The 18834-nt window shown below is 40.4% G+C and overlaps 3 protein-coding genes across 5 annotated transcripts in view; 1 reads left to right on the top strand and 2 right to left on the bottom strand.

Moving 5' to 3' along the window:
- LOC118424422 (flavin reductase (NADPH)-like) overlaps nucleotides 1–10935 on the top strand; it is a 15407-nt gene extending 4472 nt beyond the window's left edge. For 2 of the 3 annotated variants that reach the window (XM_035832985.1, XM_035832983.1), the window contains 2 exons: nucleotides 224–305; nucleotides 1232–1639. In XM_035832985.1, coding sequence (XP_035688878.1) covers nucleotides 224–305; nucleotides 1232–1307 — 158 coding nt within the window. In that variant the 3' untranslated portion in view covers nucleotides 1308–1639. Of the gene's footprint in view, nucleotides 1–223; nucleotides 306–1231; nucleotides 1640–10855 lie in introns of those variants that run through there. The other variant, XM_035832984.1, reaches the window with a different exon arrangement.
- LOC118424421 lies at nucleotides 8552–12302 on the bottom strand. Its single transcript, XM_035832982.1, has 5 exons — nucleotides 11892–12302; nucleotides 10837–11053; nucleotides 10018–10472; nucleotides 9578–9666; nucleotides 8552–9370 (listed from the first exon to the last, which is right to left on the bottom strand). The coding sequence occupies exons 2-5, from the start codon at nucleotides 11034–11036 to the stop codon at nucleotides 9209–9211; spliced, it is 906 nt and encodes a 301-aa protein (XP_035688875.1). The 5' UTR covers nucleotides 11037–11053; nucleotides 11892–12302; the 3' UTR covers nucleotides 8552–9208.
- A 1021-nt stretch (nucleotides 12303–13323) lies between these two features.
- On the bottom strand, nucleotides 13324–17626 carry LOC118425000 (polycystic kidney disease 2-like 1 protein). The gene is made up of 7 exons (XM_035833815.1): nucleotides 17576–17626; nucleotides 16634–16861; nucleotides 16185–16353; nucleotides 15662–15759; nucleotides 15319–15502; nucleotides 14621–14959; nucleotides 13324–14376 (listed from the first exon to the last, which is right to left on the bottom strand). Exons 1-7 carry the CDS (start codon nucleotides 17624–17626, stop codon nucleotides 13586–13588), a joined length of 1860 nt encoding a protein of 619 aa, XP_035689708.1. The 3' UTR covers nucleotides 13324–13585.
- Between the last annotated feature and the right edge of the window lie 1208 nt (nucleotides 17627–18834).

Below are 18834 nucleotides of genomic sequence, written 5' to 3'. Positions count from 1 at the left end.
ACGGCAACTCCCTTCCTCAAAAACTCCCTTTCCCGGCACAATAGAACATAGCCAACGTTGAAAATTGTGGACCAACCCAAAAAAACAGCCCCTTCCCGAAGACTGCAAGGGAGTCTAATTTTTCCCCTATGCTGGACCTTTGTGTATCTAATTGTAAATGTTAAAAGATTATCTCTTTAAACATGGTGAGTTTCTTTAGTGTTATCTTCTCTGTTTTCCTCAGACATGCAGTTCTGTACAGAGGAAGGTCCACAGGTGCTGAACACAGACGGGATGAGAGGGATGTGCCGTGCAGATGTGGCCAGGTGGGTTGAGATCTTACATACGAGGGCTGTTCCTCACACACTTGTATGGAGTTATAGTAATGGGCTTGAAATAGTAGAATCTGTCATCCTTAGAAATAAAAAGAATTTGTCAGCGTTAGGGTACCCAGGAGGATTATTACAGCCGTAATATATTGTAATATCATAGAATTGTGTACAATGATCATATACCCTACCGTCAAGAGGACGAAACTCACATTAAAGAAGAAATTTGTCGGAATCAACTATTGTCTACCTACTCGCCACTTGAATAGCTGAGAACTGGAGTATATTTTTGGCGAAGCCTCAAGGGCGTAGCCTTTTTATCTGATTGTTCCGAACATTTTTTTGCTGAACGATCCTTTCTCTGACACAACTAGATGGACTCGATTGAAGTCTTGGACTGTTACTACCGTCTTGGATGGTACCCAGGTTAAGATGAAGCACCTCTGCTATACAAAAGTAGATCAATGTTTGTGCTTAACAAAATCCATGAAGTACTTACAGTGTGGAACAGGCTATTAGCCAGGCATGCTTCCAGCCAACCTTTCGACGTACTGTTCTAAAAATGATCGTAAATTGGACCTCTGGATGGCTAAAGACACCCCTTACCCTGGGGAACAGATTCTCTGACCAGCTTGACATTCTGATTGACCAGGGATGCTAGTAGCTCACACAAGGCCTGTCTGACATAAACTTTGCTGTATACTAAAAAATTTGAGCCTCAAAATGCAGGAAATAGACTGTTTTAGAGAGTTATGAATTTCACATTCAATTTTCTGGAAGATTTCCCCAGACCCCCTACAATACTTGCACCTGCATAAATTTTAACCTATGATAAAACCCTAGCTTAAAGCCTGGTGTGGAAACTTGTATTCTTACCATACAGATTACTGATTTTGGTTGTTGTTTTTTGAAATACAACGTAGGTTCATGCTGTCCACTATGTCATCTGAGGAGTGGCTGAGGAAATGTGTAGCTGTCATTGCTGTTCCCAAGAAGTAGTGTAATAAAAGGTACAGTAGAGTGCCTAATGCTTTCTGTGGATTTTAGTTGGATGGTTGGTATAAATGAGCAAAAACACGACGTCATTGGGTGATGAGAACTCAATGAAAATCCGAGCACTGCCCAAGCTGCTGGAAAAGGCATTATTTCAAATTTGTGAAATGCCCACGAACATGACTGGTGATTCCCGAACGTTGGAGATATCATGACTTGATCGAATCATTTTTGATTTGCAAATGTGGGAATCCTTCAGAAATCACCAAACATTACTGACTGGAAATGGTTAGTGGCTCGATCCTGTGTTGAGTTATTGTGAGGTACGATAATAAATGGGTAATCAATATTTATGGCCCTAATTCGGACGACCCTTCTATTTTTACAAATTTGGAAACTACTTTACAAAGTTGCACAGATCCTGGATCATCCTTTATTGCTGTAGGAGACTTTAATACTGTTTTAAATTCAGACATGGACAGAACCGGGCATCGATTTTCTAGCTACCATCCTAAATGTCTTCAGGCAATTAACTCTTTTTGCGCAAATCTCGATTTAATAGACATTTATAGACATAAGAATGCTAACGAAAGGAGATACACTTGGAGACGTCGTTTTCAGGCCAGCCGCATTGATTACTTTTTAATATCTTTCTCTCTAGTGTCTTCCGTACAATACGTTAAGATAGAAGATAGTTTTAGATCTGATCATTCCCTTATTGGAATTTCACTTATCACCTCACCAATACCCTGAGGGGTCAATGTTTCTGGCGACTTAACCAAGATTTGTTAAGTGATCCAGTATTTGTTAGAGAAACCTCAGACTTCATAAAATATTTTTTCCTTTGTAATAAGGGTTCTGCAAATCCTCATATTGTCTGGGACTCTTTTAAATGTTGTGTTCGTGGACACATCATTAAATATTCTTCTTGGAAATACAAACAACGTAAAAAAGCGGAAAATTCTCTAGTTAATGAAATCTGTAGACTGCAAGTAGAGTTAGACTCTGTTCCAAATTCAACAATTTTTGATAAGTTACAAGAAAAGAAACATGATTTAGAAATTTTGTATCAAATAAAATCTAATAATATGATTGCCAGTAGGAGAGCCAAGTGGAGAAATGCACGAAATTTTTTATGAATTTAGTTACTACGGATAAGGCCAGGAAGAATATGTTTAGATTTGTAACGACAGATGGTCAGGTTAAAACTAATCCGCTGCATGTTCTTGAGGAGCAAGCTAATTTCTATCAAAACCTTTATTCATTTGAGGAGCCGCCCATGTCGGTGGACGACGATGTTTTTGAACCCTTTTTCCCGACATCTAATCGTGTGTCTTTGTCTCCTGAGCAGCGTGGGGAGTGTGAGGGTCTGATTACTGAGGGGGAACTGAAGGATGCTCCTGGTCTTGACGGCCTTTCAGTAGAATTTTATAAAGTTTTCTTTAATTGTTTAAGGCAGCCTATGCTTGAGTGTTTTAATTTTTCTTTTAGTGAAAAACAGTTAACTGGTACTCAAAAAGAAGGTTTGATCTCTTTGTTACTTAAACAAGACCCATCGGGACAGGACAAAGACCCTTCATATATAAAGAATTGGCGCCCTATTACCCTCCTTAACTGTGATACACGTGTGTTATCCAAATGCCTCGCCCTTCGCATAAAAAATGTTATCTCAAATTTAATATCTTATGATCAAACTGGTTTCCTGCAGGGGCGATGTATTAGCGATAACATACGGAGAATTTGAGAAATTATGGAATATTATGAGAAAAACAAATTACCTGGTTTAATTTTCCTGGCAGATTTCGAAAAAGCCTTCGACACCATCAGAGTAGAATTTATTGTTAAAGCACTTAGATACTTTGGTTTTGGAGACTCTTTTATAACATGGATTAAAATTCTTTATAGTGACATCTCTAGTAAAATTATTAATTATGGTTATATTTCCAAGCCCTTTAACCTGTCCCGTGGGGTCCGACAAGGTTGTCCTTTATCTCCGTATCTTTTTATATTAGGAGTTGAATTGCTTGCTAGTAAAATTAGAAATAATATAGAAATCAAAGGTTTAGACACTTTTGGAATTACATCTAAAGTCTCCCAGTACGCGGACGACTCTAATTTTCCCCTTGCTCCCAAACTTGGCTCTCTATACGCGTTGGTTAAGGATTTGGAGATTTTTAACCTTCTATCTGGTTTACGCTCAAATTTTGATAAATGTAGAATATTACGGATTGGATCTTTAAGCGGTACAAACTTCTACTTACCTTGTTCTTTCCCAATACTTTGGACAGATGGCCCCGTTGACATTCTTGGAATTCATATTCCGAGACATATGTCCGACATTGTTCATAGTAATTTTGATAGAAAATTCGAAAAAATAGACAAGATTCTAATGTTATGGAAATCTATATCCTTAACCCTTATGGGAAAAATTATCTTGGTTAATACTTCAATCGTTCCACAATTTATTTTTCTATTAACTTCTCTCCCGACACCTCCCTCTGACTTCTTTGATCGATATGAGAAAAAAATATTTAAATTTCTATGGGGAGATGGACCTGAGAGGGTTAAAAGAAAAACTTTGTACGCCGTTCTTGATCAGGGAGGCCTGAAATTAAGAAACTTGCGGGCCGTAGATTTTACTTTAAAAGCTTCTTGGCTACCCAGACTATATTTAAATAAGGAATGGTTTTGCTCTAAGCTAATTCTTTTATCAAATTCCATCTTTCGTACTGACTTGTTTCCCTTTGCGCAACTTAACAAAAAGGATTTTGAATCTCTTTTAGGTAAAATATCCCCTTTAAGTACATTCTTTACCCATGTTATACAAGCATGGTTGAAGTACCAACTTAGGCCACCTGAGGAGGCGGTTGAGGTGAAGCAGCAGCTTCTGCATCTAAATTCAAATATAACTATCAGTGGTAAGCCTTTCTTTTCACAGGTATTTCTTAGTAGGGGGGTCATATTTGTAAACGACATGTTAGACGCAGAAAACAGCTTCTTATCATATGTTGATTTTGTTACAAAATTTGGAGTAGTGTGTCCTGAATTCAAATATAATCAACTTATGTCTGCTATTCCCTCCTTTTGGAAGGCTAAGCTGAAATTGAATTCTCCAAGTTTGGGTGTCTGTCTTCCTGTATGTAGAAACATAGGCTGGCTTCGTAACTGTAATATTAATAAGTGTCTGTATCAATTCTTCATGAACGAAGCCAGTCTATGGGGCTCATCTGAAAGAATTAAACTTTCATGGGAAGAATATTTTGACACCCCACTACCATGGCAAAATATATATAGTTTACCTTATAAACTTTCGATTGATTCATATACTCGAATATTTCAATATAAACTATTATTCAAATTTTTACCTTGCAATAAAATATTATATTTATGGGGTTTGATAGACTCCCCATTATGTAACCTCTGTAACGAGGAAGAAGAAACAGTCGTCCACCTTTTTTGGGACTGTTGTGTAACTTCAAATTTTTGGCGTCAGGTGGACAAATGGTTTTTCAATATAAATGGTACTCATTTGCATATTAATGCTCTCAGTATAGTGTTCGGTATTTCTAGTGATCGTTGCCCGGTTCTGTCGAATCTTATCCTCCTTTTAGGCAAAATATTTGTTTTTAAAAATCGTCAGCATTCTTTGAATCTGTCTGCTTTCATATCCTTTGTTTCATACTTTTATAAATTAGAAAAAAACATAGCAATTCGGCAAGGTAAACTGCTTAAACACAGGGGGAAGTGGGGAAACTTAAATAACTTATTTTCTGTCAGCACCATATCTTAAACAAATGTATAGTGATATTGTTGAATGAATATGGGCAAAGGGGTTTAGGACTAACGTTAACTGTTGTTACTGGTTTTTGCTTTTATTTTGTGGTTTTACATGTGCTTTGTTTAACATATCTGTAGCTGCCATGCTTTCTTTTTGTTGTTTGTTTTGCAAAAAGTAATAAAGAATGATTGAAAAAAAAAATAAATAAATGGGTCAATTTGCGGCCTTGTTGTGCGTTCTTTTGAAAACGCTCAAAGTATGAAATAATGATACAAATGTGCTAGTAATATAGTATGAAGAAGCAAATGTCAATATCGTACTGCGTTATCCGGAATAATTTCAGTTTTAATGCTCTAATATTGCATTGGGTGCCTTTAATGTGCCTCCTCGAACATTGGACCCCCCATTTTATGTCCATTTCAAAAGATGCTAAATAACTTTCAATGTTACCAATAAAATCAGATGCCTGAGCCCAACATATATACGTGACAACATTTATTCAGCACAATACAATAGAATGACAATACATGTTAAACAAATGTGTTATGGATACATACAATACAATACATGTATAAAAATTTTCATGATTGTTTAAAGTTTAACATGGTACCCAAATGCACTGGTTATGCCTGAACCCAAATACGTGTCATGTGTTGTTTATTTAGCACAAAGTGAAAGCGTCAAGTATACGTATTATGATATGATCTGTATACAACAATGTGATGGTATGATCTGATGATTGCGCTACAATAATAACGATACAATGGTATGATATGTTTTGATGCTAAGACAGTCAAATTTCTGACATTTATGTTCTCTTTTGGCTATTATTTTTCGTTTGCCAATCAACTTTGTAACAAACACTGCCCGACCAGTGACACATTGATATGCAAATTGCATTTTCAGTTACTTTGATTTGAAGTTGATCCACTGTCTGAATCTGTCATTATTGTTATAATTATTATTATTATTACTATTATTATATTGAGTTGATTTGTATTGTAATTAGTTGACGACTTACGAACGAATGTTAAGTTATTTAAGTTGACCTTTGATTTCATTTTGACCTGGTGCTGTAATGTTATGTTGGGGTCTCCCTGGCCCCCCAGAAGGCATTGAAAAATGCCAGTAGGCAATGTGTACTTTCCTGGTTAGATAAATGATACTGAAACTGAATATGGTAATAATAAAATGATAATGAGAATAATGATTATATCATATGACAATAAATTTACAAGTGACAGTGGTTTCTACTGTACTTTAGTCTGCTTGTTCTGTGTGCAAAATACATTAAGAAAAACATGTATCATGGGTTACATTGTGTATTAACACGTAAATGATAATAGATAAATCAGAGAAAAATGCTTCATGAAATTGTTTAAATGATATGAATAAGAAATAGTACAAAGAAAATTAAGGAATTGAATTGAATTGGGAATGATATCGGTTGAATTGGGAATGAGATGGGTATGGAATGATTAAAGATGAAAAATAAGAACGAAGAAATAAGATGCTACATGAAAATGTATAAATTTCTCTGTGAAAAATAGTAATTTAAAAGAAAAACTGAATTATGGATATGCATTGTGTATAAATATGTAAGAATTTTAGAAAAAGGAAAGAAAAAAGATGCTACATGAAAATGTATGAATTTCTCTGCGAAAAATTCAAAGCAAAACTGAATTATGGATATGCAATGTGTAGAAATATGTAAGGAATAAAAAAGAAGAAAGAATAAGAAAAAAGATGCTACATGAAAATGTTTCGTCTGGCACAGATGGTGCACATGAGGCAAACCCACTCCAGTCGGAGAAGACCAGGCAGTACATCTCCACTTCAGCCGGGGTGGTTCCAGTTTGGTACAAGATCTCCCCACACAGACAGCACACACAAGTCCCTGCAGTGAGTCCTACTTCTCCCACTGCTGCAAGCTAGCCTCCTTCACAGCCTTCCACCAACACTGGCGGTTATTGCTGGGGAGAGCGCTGATTTGAGATTTTCAACACATGTGCGAGGTTCTTAAGCCAGGAAGGTGGTATCTGCGCCCACGGGGTAAAGGGGTAGGGAATAGGGGTAGGGGAAAGGTAGGGTGCAGACATGACCTTCCCAGCAAAAGAACCTAGCCCATATGTTGAAAATTGTGAATCTTCGCTCCCCCCAATAATAACTGCCAGCGCTCGTGGAAGGCTGTAAAGAAGGCTAGCTACAAGCAGACATGAATGTGGAGTCCAGTAAGGATGGGGCCCATCACCCCATTGGTAGATGAGGTGCAGGACAGCCATCGCTCGCTGGAAGACACAGACATATCTGCAAGATGGTGCAGTGGGAGAGGTTGAAGTAGTCTAGGAGGGCCAAGTGTCTACCATCTGTGGAGTTGACCCTGTCCGCCCCTTCCTCACCCCAGCTGCAGTGTAGAATACTGTGTGATCTGTTTAACTGGAGTAGGTTTGCCATGAGTGCACTATCAATCCGTGCCACAGTCCACATTTTCATGTAACAGTTAGAAATTAGAAGAACGGAAAAGAAACAATACTAAAAAGAAAAGAAAAAAAATTGTACGTTGCTGGCTGACTGTCTATGGATGTTGACATGTTGGGAGACAGAGTTTGGAAGAGTTCAAAAACGGTTAAACCAAAAAACAGGGCTCTATGTTTAACATTGAAAATCTCATGAACATTCCTTTGGGTGAAGCAGTGCCATTAATATACAATATGATGATACTATTAGATGATAAGGTTTATATTTTCAATTATCTCCAGTCTTCAGGTATTTCATTGTATATAGTTGTTTTCTCTGTCAATAATTCTAAGTCTATAGAATGAAATATTGCACAAAAGTCACTACAGAAAATGGGGGAACTTGCAAAAAGCGTTCACTGGGTAACAAAATTGTATGACATAATTCAGCGTGTGTGTGCTCATATATGTCATAGTGTTGTCTTTAATTTGTTTTGCTGAATATAGAGTTAAAAATAAAGTATAAAATGTACCAGCACGTTTGGGTAACATACTATATACAAAAATATGTACTTTTTTAAGAACATTTTGTACTGTAAAACATAAAGGTTAAAGTACCAGGGCTCAGCTTGTTTGGAAAAAAAATTGGCAGTACTTCTACATTTTGCAAAACCGAAACATGCTATACACACACACATGCACACCTTAGACATGTATTCACACACACACAGACAACAATGCACACACATTGACATGCATGTTTTGGTCTCCTGTCCGGAAGGGGCCATTCCGGGCAGGAGACCAAAACATGCCACACACACCACCCAACCACCCACACATGGACAAACATTTACAGGCATGTTTTGGTCTCCTGGATGGAAGGGGCCATTCCATCCAGGAGACCAAAACATGCCACTCACACCTACCCACACACACCCTAAAGGGAAACCCTACTCTTTCGGGACTTGGACAGTCCCTGTCGAGAGGCAAAGGTCATTTACGGGTCACATGCAGACCACCCTAATGGTGAAGCCTCCCTTTGGGTTTCCTATAACAGCAGATGAAGTACTGTTGGAATATTGTACTCAGAATTTACTTGTGGATGTCCTGACAATGCCTCAAGCCCTGGTACTTAAGGGTCACTCAGTGTTTGATGGCAGACTTTAAGGAGATAAAGTGCATCACTCAAACACACCCTTGATGTTACTAAATAACTTAATAGGAGTGTCCATGGCACTGATATCTGTTAGCTACAGGCATATTTCTCTATATTGTACCATGAACATTCCTCTAGCTAGACTTGCTAGGCCCTGATCCCTCATGTGCAGGTCTGTGGTGTTTAATTCCCCCCTTTTCTTACTGTGACGTCAAAAACTTGACATGCACCGCAATGGAACAAATTTTGTTGTAACTTTTAACCTTAAATGTTCATTAGTGGGGAGTTGTTTTATGAAAGGATATGAATTTATGTTTAAAACTGGAAAAATGTCCAGTAAAATTGTTTTTCAAACATGGACATGTACTTTTATATATTGTACAAACCATTTTAAGGCTGAGGTAGAAAGAGTTTTGACCATCCAAGGGGAATGAGTTTTTCAAGGGGTTTCTATCTTTGAGTTGTACAGTGTTTATGAACCACATGACTATGAGGGATGTCAGAGCGACCTGAGGACTTAGTGTTTGCTGCGCACGGTGCCGCTGGGACTCTCACAGCGCCGCTTCAGGGCCCGGCTGTCTCTCGTCCTGCGGTGGGATGCTCGCTTCTTGGTCTGCAGATTCTCTGCTGCCATGGTGTTGTCGGACTTTGCGGCAACCGGAGGCTTTGGCTCCTTCAGCTGGTGGTGGCAAAAAGTGATTGTAAATAATAAAACAGCTAAATGACGAATTTGTTTTGCTGTGACAATAATAAACCTTGAAACATTTACCGTAATAATAATTTATTAATGATAGATCAATTACAAGACTGTGACTTATTTATACTGAAATCTGGTGATAAAAGTGTTAACTGTAGATTTCAAAAAGATCATTCAACTCAAACTTACTGAGGGAAGGTCAGAGATGGTGCAGTCTGCTGCAGTTCTCTTCCCAGCCAGACTGTGGCGCTGTGGAGCCAGGGATGGCAGCTTGGTGGCTACAGAGTATAAAACATAGAAGCATTTGTTGATATGCAGTATAGTTTTGAGAAAAGGACAGCACCTCCTTTTTAGATGTCAACAAGACCTGGGTATCACCCAACTTTTTTTTCTGTCTGAAAGAGGATAAAGTGAAGGTAGAAAAAAGCTAGTCTAGCAACATTCTGACCCTTTTTTCTGCTTGCATATAGTAAGATAAAGAATATATTTGACACAATGCATTAATGAAGGTTGGAAGGTGGCAGTTTTTTTCATTCACCTGATCAAAGCTATGCCTATAGGTTGAAAACAAGAGTACCGATTATTCAATGTTTTCTCTATATTTAAAGACAAAGTTTGAAAACTCTTACTAGTCTTCTCCAAGTCCTTGGATGCTGCTTGCTTCCGTCTGTGAGGGCGGCGCTCTTCCAGCGTTACGTAGACGGTCTCTTCATCCCCGTCAGGATACATCCGGCACCTCATCCTCTCCTTTTCCATCATCCCCCCAGAACTCTGTACTCCGACCAGGCCGAGCTGTGCAGGCGGCCAGAAAGTACAGGTTGCAGACTTCTTAGACTCACTGGTTTGCGCCATTTGGACCAGCTGGTGTTCATGGTTGAAGGGCACGGCGTTGTGGCGCTCCTGCTCGAGTTGGTGGAGCTTCTCCTGTGCGCGGACTTTCTTACCTCGCTTCTTGGTCTGCAGTTTTGAGGCGCTGAGGTCCTCCCCAAACATCTGGGTCTGCAGTTTGTGGTGGTAGATTTTTTCAGCGTGCTCAACTAGGGCTTTATCCCGCTCCTCTTTTGTTGGGGATGATCTTGCGTACCTAAGATGCATGTCAAAAAAATGTGTGATATTTTGCAAGAAATTACAAGGTGCTATAAAAGATGTAAAAAATAACCCAGACATATAGAAAATGTAAAGCTTCTCATCTGTTCTTGTTGTTAACAGGAGGCCTCTGGGGTCTGTGGTTGTGTAGAAAAGAACCCAGACATATATAAAATGTAAAGCTTCTCACCTGTTCTTGTTGTTAACAGGAGGCCTCTGGGGTCTGTGGTTGTGTAGAAAAGAACCCAGACATATATAAAATGTAAAGCTTCTCACCTGTTCTTGTTGTTAACAGGAGGCCTCTGGGGTCTGTGGTTGTGTAGAAAAGAACCCAGACATATATATAATGTAAAGCTGCACACCTGTTCTTGTTGTTAACAGGAGGCCTCCGGGGTCTGTGGTGCCCGACTTCTCGGTCCTGACTTGCCTGCTGCTGAAGGCTGCGGGTTTCTCGCTCCAGAGCCAGTAGTGCCTGGTCGACTGTGTTAGGGTCGGGGGGAGGGGTGGGGGCGCGGTACGACTGATGGGATGCTTGTAGTTCAAGTAGTCTTTTGTGTGCCATGGTGACTAAGATGGGACCTGCAATGATGAAACAGAAAATATAATCTATGTAATCTAACACCATGAAGTGCTGACAAGTTTGTGTTGCTTTCTAAGGACTTGAATTGTTGACAATGTATTTCTATATGCTGAGGAATATTTGTTTCTTGATTGTATGTTAACGTTAGATGTTTATTGCTAACTTTCTTATGGACTCTCAATAATCTACAAATAAAGTCCTAGGAGCAGAGCATATTTTCCAACCTGAACTTTTCCCCCTCAAACTTTTCTTCACATCAACAACAGAATAAAACTTAGACTTACAGACAGAAATTCAATATCACATTTTCATGACAAGTTGAAAAGATGACAAAAAATATCATAATATGGTTCTTCTCGATAGCCAGTGAAGTGAAGGGGATATTCAAAGACAACAAAAAGACGTCACTCTTTGCTCCACCCCTGTGGCATTGCAAATAAATCTAGCAATATATTTCCTTAATCGCAGTCGTACATGGTAGTGGAAATGTGATAGAATTATTGCCACATTTCCGATGTCTTCCGAGAATGTAAACTACGATAGGAAATTCGTATATTTCTGCTCGTCAACACGGTAAAAAGTTAGCTAATAAAATATCATTTGTTTAACACCAAATCGGTCGTACGGGCACATTCTAACCGAAGTTTACCCCTGAACTTCCTACTTTACCATACAAAATGTCATTTTTTCCTTGTTTCACCAAACTCCGTAAGTCTTCTTTCTTTGTAAAGTGAACAAAACAAACGTTTTAGCTCTGCATGTCCAAAAAGATATTCTGCCACTTTCGAAGTGCGGCAATTTGTAACTGTTGATACTCCAATGATAAAAACTGCTTACCGTAACTTTAACCAGAAACTGCTGAGTTGTAGAGGGATGTATGGTGTGTTCCCGAGTCTTCTGTCGTGCTACAATCTTCTTAGTTCAGTCTGTCATCACTGTTGAGGCTTGTTTCTGTCTGTCGACTCTCCGGCGTCAACACCTGCAGTCTTGACAAGATGGCGGCTCCTCAGAGAGAGTCTCTCACGTCAAAGGTCGTCCTTTTGACGCCGATAACTCCGATTCTTACCAACTTAACCCGGTCCCATGTTTGTGGTAGGTATAACAATGTCTGAACAATATTTTGGGTACTTTTTGACGGTTAACACGCCGTCTGACTGCTGAAATTCTGAATTTTAGCACGAGCACGACTGGAACACGGCCGTACCCCGTCTGAGCTATCCTGGTATCCTAGTCGTGACGTCACGATTGTTCGAACAATCAGGTTGCCTGGAAACGGGCTCATATTACGGCAGGATGTAACCAATAAACAAACTGCCTGGCAATAAAACAAACAAAATTACATATTGTATGACTTGAAATTAGATGAAAGAAGAGTATTGTAGCTTTTGTAAAAGGTATTATCATGATGGTAATGTGCTAGGTTATAAAAGAAAAGTCAATGTCGTTTTAGATATCATAACGGAACCTAACCAAGAAAACTGGGTGGAAATGAAAACTAGTAACACGCACACAATTTACAGGGATTCTGTTTATTAGCTCACTCGTCCTACACCATCAACAGAGTTGATGTACTTGTCATCAACAGCTAGCCTCGCTCCCCAGGCCTGGGGTCAGGCTAAAAGTTATTAATCTAATTAGGACAATTTGCAGTTCTTTGATGGACGAGGAAAATATAACACCACCATCTGCGTATATGACCAGAATAAGCTTTGTATAGAGTGCGGTGAGCATACTAGCAAGATCATCGAATACATTTGAAAACGTTCTCAGATTGTCGAAATCAGACATCATATCGTTTGCTGTTCCAGACTATTGACAAAGTATGGTTTGCTTTTGAAATAAACTCCATAAACATCTTTACTATATCCCTGTAGAATTTTCATAATCTCAACATCGACATCTTTGCGGGTTACATAGCTACAATCAATCTTTAGCTACGAGTGACGGAAAAAAACGACTGAAAAAAATAGGTTTCATATTTCAACTTCAAATTTTAGAAACCTCGTCAAGTTCTTTCGGCTATGGTCCAAGTCGGGTCTATAAGCCTGCGCTGTTTTCCTGCTGTTGGTCTTCCCTACCGTTGACAAGGAACGATTTGCTTTTCCAACAGCCTCTGAGTCTGAAGTGGTTTCTCTGATAAACCAACCATCTGTAAATCATCTGTACAATACACATGCATGTTTGTGTGTGTACGCGTGTGTTTGTGTGTGTGTGTGTGTGTGTGTACGTGTGTGTGTGTGTACGTGTGTGTGTCTGTGTGTGTGTATGTGTGTGTACGTGTGTGTGTACGTGTGTGTGTATGTTAATGCATGTCTGTGTGTTAATGCGTGTCTGGCCGGGTATATACATGTACATGCTTGTGTGTGTGCGCCTATGAGTGTAGGTATGTGTTGGACACATGGCAATTGTCACCAAGGCATCATCAAACTATCATCAAACTATCACTTTCATTTTTATAAGCAACTCTTAAAATATCCCCAAGTTCCAAGGCCAGTCAGCTCATAGATCATCGCCTGGTTAAATATGGGCTACTAAATTTTTCCAGCAAGTTCTTCAAACACATTTGAAAACTTTCTACTATTGTCCAGATCCGGGGCTCCAACCCGGGCTGTTTTTATGACGTTTCTCTTCCCGACGGTTAACAAGGTACGGTTTGCTTTCCCAGCGGCCTCTGAAGTGGTTTCTCTGATAAAACCAACCATCTGTAAATCATCAGTGTTCGGATCCTGACTTTCCTCTGCGTACACATCCATGAGGATAGCCATGAACATGCTCAGTAATATGAACTGCATCAAGACCTGGTAGGAAAAGAACATCAAAGGACCGAGAATATAGTGACCATCTACGAGAGCATCGAAATCAAAAACACCCAACATCATGGTACACAGGCTGGACAGACTGGTCAGGATGTTCTTGTAATCCTGAAGTTTGATGCCGAACAGAAGATTTCCCATCTGAGTGAAGGCCATGAGAATGATGCCAGCGATGATGGTAAATAGTAGAACGCGTCTGGCGGACTTTTTGATGGTCATGGTCAAGGCGTAAACGTGTGAGTTGAACCGCAGGAGCCGAATGAACTTCAACGTGCCACAACAGATGAGCAGCGCGAGCAGGTAGGTGTAAACCTGAAACCAGTTGACGGCGCTTTTGTAGAGATCCAGAACGGAGCTTGAAGATGCCCGCTGTTCGGCAGCTTTGTCGATGATGCTCTGAGCGTTGAAGTAGACACCAAGGGTCGCGACGCCGATGACGATTACAAGAAGTTCCACCCAGCTCCAGAAATCCCTCAGGTATTCCATCGGACGGGAGAAAAGCCTCTCGGCTGGAACGACATGGACATTTATATCTTAATATCTAAGGTCTACATATTCTAAGGTCTACATATTCCGGAAACATTAGTTAAACGTTATTTCTTTTCTCCATTTGTGTCATTCTAGTGATATAAATAGTTTCGTTACACACCCATACAATGACATGACATCTGAAGGACACATTGTATGCAATAAGTTAGAAAAGTTGGCGAGTAAGTGGTTCCAAAATTCGATGGCAAAATTTTTAATCCTTACCTTCTTTAATAACAAACACAAGAATGAAGACTGCCAGGACAGCTCGCAATGCCAAGAGTAAGATGGCCTCTTGTTGCATCAGCCTCAAAGTTACAACCCCTGCCCCTCTGAAGGCAGCTCCCAGGTTGGTAAACTCCACCACTAGCGTCACCATGGAGAACAGGTTGGCGTGTGGGTTGTACAGAATCAGCTCCACGATCACGGCACGCGTTCTCTCATCCAGCCAGCCGCGCTGGTGAAGGAATGTCGCCAACCGCAGACCCGAGGCACGAGTCTTTCCCAGCGGAACGTTGTAACCACCTGCGTGATATGTGCCGTGCTGACCGAAATACGGGAAGCCTGGATGTAAACAGTAGTGTATTGAACATCACGAGACAACGGTCTGTTGCTTGAGTCAATCACTGGCTATCGCCTTTATCTACGTGTATCTATGAAATAAATCTCTTTCTGTCTCTGTCTCTCTCTCTCTCTGTCTGTCTGTCTCTGTCTGTCTGTCTCTCTCTCTCTCTCTCTCTCTCTCTCTCACTCTCTCTCTCCCCTATATAGGGAAGATATATATATATATATATAGAGAGAGAGAGAGAGAGATGTAGCAGATCCTTATCTTAGTAGGGCCTTATCTGGCAAAAAAATTTTTACGCACTGGTAATGAAATACGAAGACAGAAGAAATGGTTTTGATAATGATTCCAAACTTACTGTCAATAAGAGAAGCACCATGATTGTACTCCCAAGGCGTTTCCAATTCCTCTGCTGTCAGTAGACTGCTCACACAGTCCGCTCCTGTGACCGGCGGGCTCACTGTACTGGTAGGGGTGGATGATGTCGGCGTGCATGGGACCGGGTCTGTAGTGTCGAAGGTCTCGTTTTGACGAATCCAGCCCTGTAGAACCCATTTATTGATCCAATGATGTGACAAAAACATGACGGAAGCTAAAAACGCTAAGAAAGGTGCAGCGATCAAAATCTAGCCTGTCTGAAAGTATACGATTAAGTGAAACTGTGTTTCTTGTTGCTAATAATGATGTATCTATATATTTACCTGGGTGTAATCGACAATATCCTCCGTTAGTTTAGTAAAGCCCATGGTACAAAGTGGTGTTACATGCTGCAGTCTCTTTGGTGTTTCACAGAGTTGTCCTGAACAGGATACCAGACGCAAAAGTTAGCCTTAGACTTAGTTATAGATATAACGTTATAGAATATGCGATTGGAAAGCAAACAGCAAAATCGTAACATGAACTCATCCACACATTACAATTTAAACGCCAAATAGCAATTACTCAAGCAACTGGATATTATTTTGGACACGATCAGACGTTTCCGCTAGTACCATTTGTCAGTGACACCAAGGAAATTTCGTTGAAGAGCAGGATTTATACTCTACTATGAATTGGAGGTTAAGACAAATGTTAGATAGTTTGATAGGAAACACAACTAAGACAAAGTCGAGACAAGGTTGATGTAAACAAGTCATGTATCAGCTCCTGTTGTTTGAGCGCTGGAGCTCAAATTGTTTATTGTTGATTACAATTTATAGTTAAGCCAAAAGTTTGTCACCCTACCCTGTTTGAGCCGCAGTTGTCTCAGCTGTACCGAGTCCAGTGGATGAGTTAACATGTCCTGCAGTACCGTGTCTGCTGCCAGGGTGCGCCCGTTGTACCACTCTGCTGACCGTGTTGTCGGGATCAGGTCGTTTTCAACCCAACCCCAGAAGGATTCGATGTCTGTGATCTTGAAATGAGCAGAACAGATCATATTACTGTATTGTATGTTACCATTTTCACTGAGATTTTCTTATGTAGTCATTGCTGACAACAACAACCGGGCTGTGTAAGCTGTTACCCACCATGCATCTGAACAGACATCTTAAAAAAAACACATTGTTTGTTCATTATCTGTGAATATCATGGACTGTACTCTTGGAATCTCTCATGCAAAATGCCAATGTCAGGTTGATAAGATTTTATCTATGCCACTTCCTAATGTTAGATTAGATTGTTCCTTATCTTACCTCAGAGAACCCTCCTCCCACGATCTGTTCCTTGACGTTCTGTGTCATGTAGAAAGCCAGCGGGCTCCGTTCTTGGTACGCCGTGAGCATGATCACCGTCACGAACAGGCCGAACACGAGCACCTCCAGCACAGCCGCACGGCGTTTGCGTTTCTCTGCGCTCCTGGCTCTGGCTTCGGCCAAAACGTCTTCATCTGGTGGTGATGTGGACCTCTCCTCAGCTGGAAACTAATGTCATAACGGGTAAGTACCAACAAAACCAAAACAGCATTCGACAAAGCACTTTTAACGTTGAACGTCTTACATTTTATAAAACAGTCAGTATTGATAGAGCTACATTTGTATATGACTGGTACAGTGGCAAGTAGAATATTCCCGCCTTGCAGTCGGTAGGTCTCCCGGCCGAGTCATACTAAAGGCTTTAAAATGATACATACTTTCTCTGCTTAGCATTTGCGAAAAAGGATCATGGTAATTGAACACGGCACCACTACCACTAGCCCCCTGCTGTAGTGATTGCATAAAGTTGTGTGGTCCAAGGGCTGCAGACATGGAGATGGACCATTTGGTGCGGGAAGGAATTTGACTGATATGACTGGTGCGCTCATAAAGGTTAGACATGTAGGTAAACAATATTCAAATACAATTCAATCTCTACAACTGGATAAAAAAAAGATATTTACTTTCGTACGTTTCGAGTGACATCCATGACTCTTATTCAGCGTCACTAGTAAAGTTAAGTCGGAAGTAAATATCCGTTTTTTATCCAGTTGTAGAGATTGAATTGTATTTGGATATGACTGGTGTTTTAGGTATCGGTCACCTGGTAGGTTAACACTCCACACCTTGCATATTATTGCCTCGGCATGTATCTTCGTACGTTAAGCAATAAGCAAATGTTACTCATATAACGTTAACATAGCTGAAACTATGTTGGTCTACCTTAGGGTTGGTGCCATAGTCAGCCGCACGGTTGATGGCGAAGTATCGCATCCAGCTGGTGGCACTGGTTCCTGACGTTTCCTTTGTAGGTGAGCCTCCCTGTGGAACATCTCTGTTAGCAGATATCCCAGCAAATCAAATGGTAATGGTGATAATGCAGGCTCTAACGTACTAGGGGCGATAAATGTTACTGATGCATAGAATGTAGATGAAGCTACTATGAACCATGTCATTACCTCATTGTATATGACGTATTCCTCATCATCTCCTGTTGGCGTGGGAGGTGGATCCTTATCCTCCACAGGTTTCTATATTTAAAACAAAATCTTTATGTATCACACATAGATTTATACACGTGGCACTGCCGCAAGTCGTAAGCACAAGCCCGTATCTCACTGAGCGGAGGTACTGTTGAGGAACGTAAGAGTTCAACAGCGTACCTTCGACAGACGTCACAGTGCCTCCAACGAAGTCCAACGTGACTTTTGCAAAGGCGCTGTGTTTTTGAAATTCATTTAAGAAATGGCTTTACACGTTTGGTACCAGTTGCCTGCCATTCGGTGTTTGTGTGCATGTAATCGAATATCATGAAGCCGCCACTGCCCAGCATGCTTGGTAGTTACAACGAGCAATGATTGACAGGGACGCATGGGCTGCCATCACAACTCGAGACCGGATGGACTCGACATAAGCAAGTAAGCAAGTACCTTGGTGTATAACGCAAAGATTACCGCCACCAGAACCAGCTTGACGGGCTGCACCAGGAACAGGTCAGTGACGAATGACGTCACGAAGGTGCAAGCCCAGGCCTCCGCCTTCGCTTTCCCGAAACTCAAGGTGTACAGAACTGTGAAGAAGGCGGCCACGAAACTAACGGACCACACAAGCAGCCAACCTGGGGGTACACCATTGGTTACTTAGATACCGGCATTTTGAACACTGTTGTACTTAATGTTAACAGAGATTTGCTTGATTTCTAACACTCACGTACTTGATTCTATGCTAGTTCTTGCATTTGGTCAGCTTCTATATTTAGATGATGCAGTATAAAGACAAATAAGGTAAATTATGTTTTGCATGAGTTCAAGTCAAAAACTGCAAAATGAATTAGGAGAAAAAGTGCAGCCTTAAGTTAACTTTTGTGATGGATCATTCAAGCCTTCATGAGAAGAAGTCAACCGTCTTCTCCATAGATACCAGAAGACGTCGATCCACCACAGTGAGAGACTGGGAACACTGCTTCAGCCATATTCAAAAAG

Source organism: Branchiostoma floridae, chromosome 10 (assembly GCF_000003815.2).
Source record: "Branchiostoma floridae strain S238N-H82 chromosome 10, Bfl_VNyyK, whole genome shotgun sequence".
In the NCBI taxonomy this organism is placed as follows: Eukaryota; Metazoa; Chordata; class Leptocardii; order Amphioxiformes; family Branchiostomatidae; genus Branchiostoma; species Branchiostoma floridae.
The sequence above is the reverse complement of the archived record's forward strand: the minus strand, read 5'-3'. Positions and strand labels throughout refer to the sequence as shown.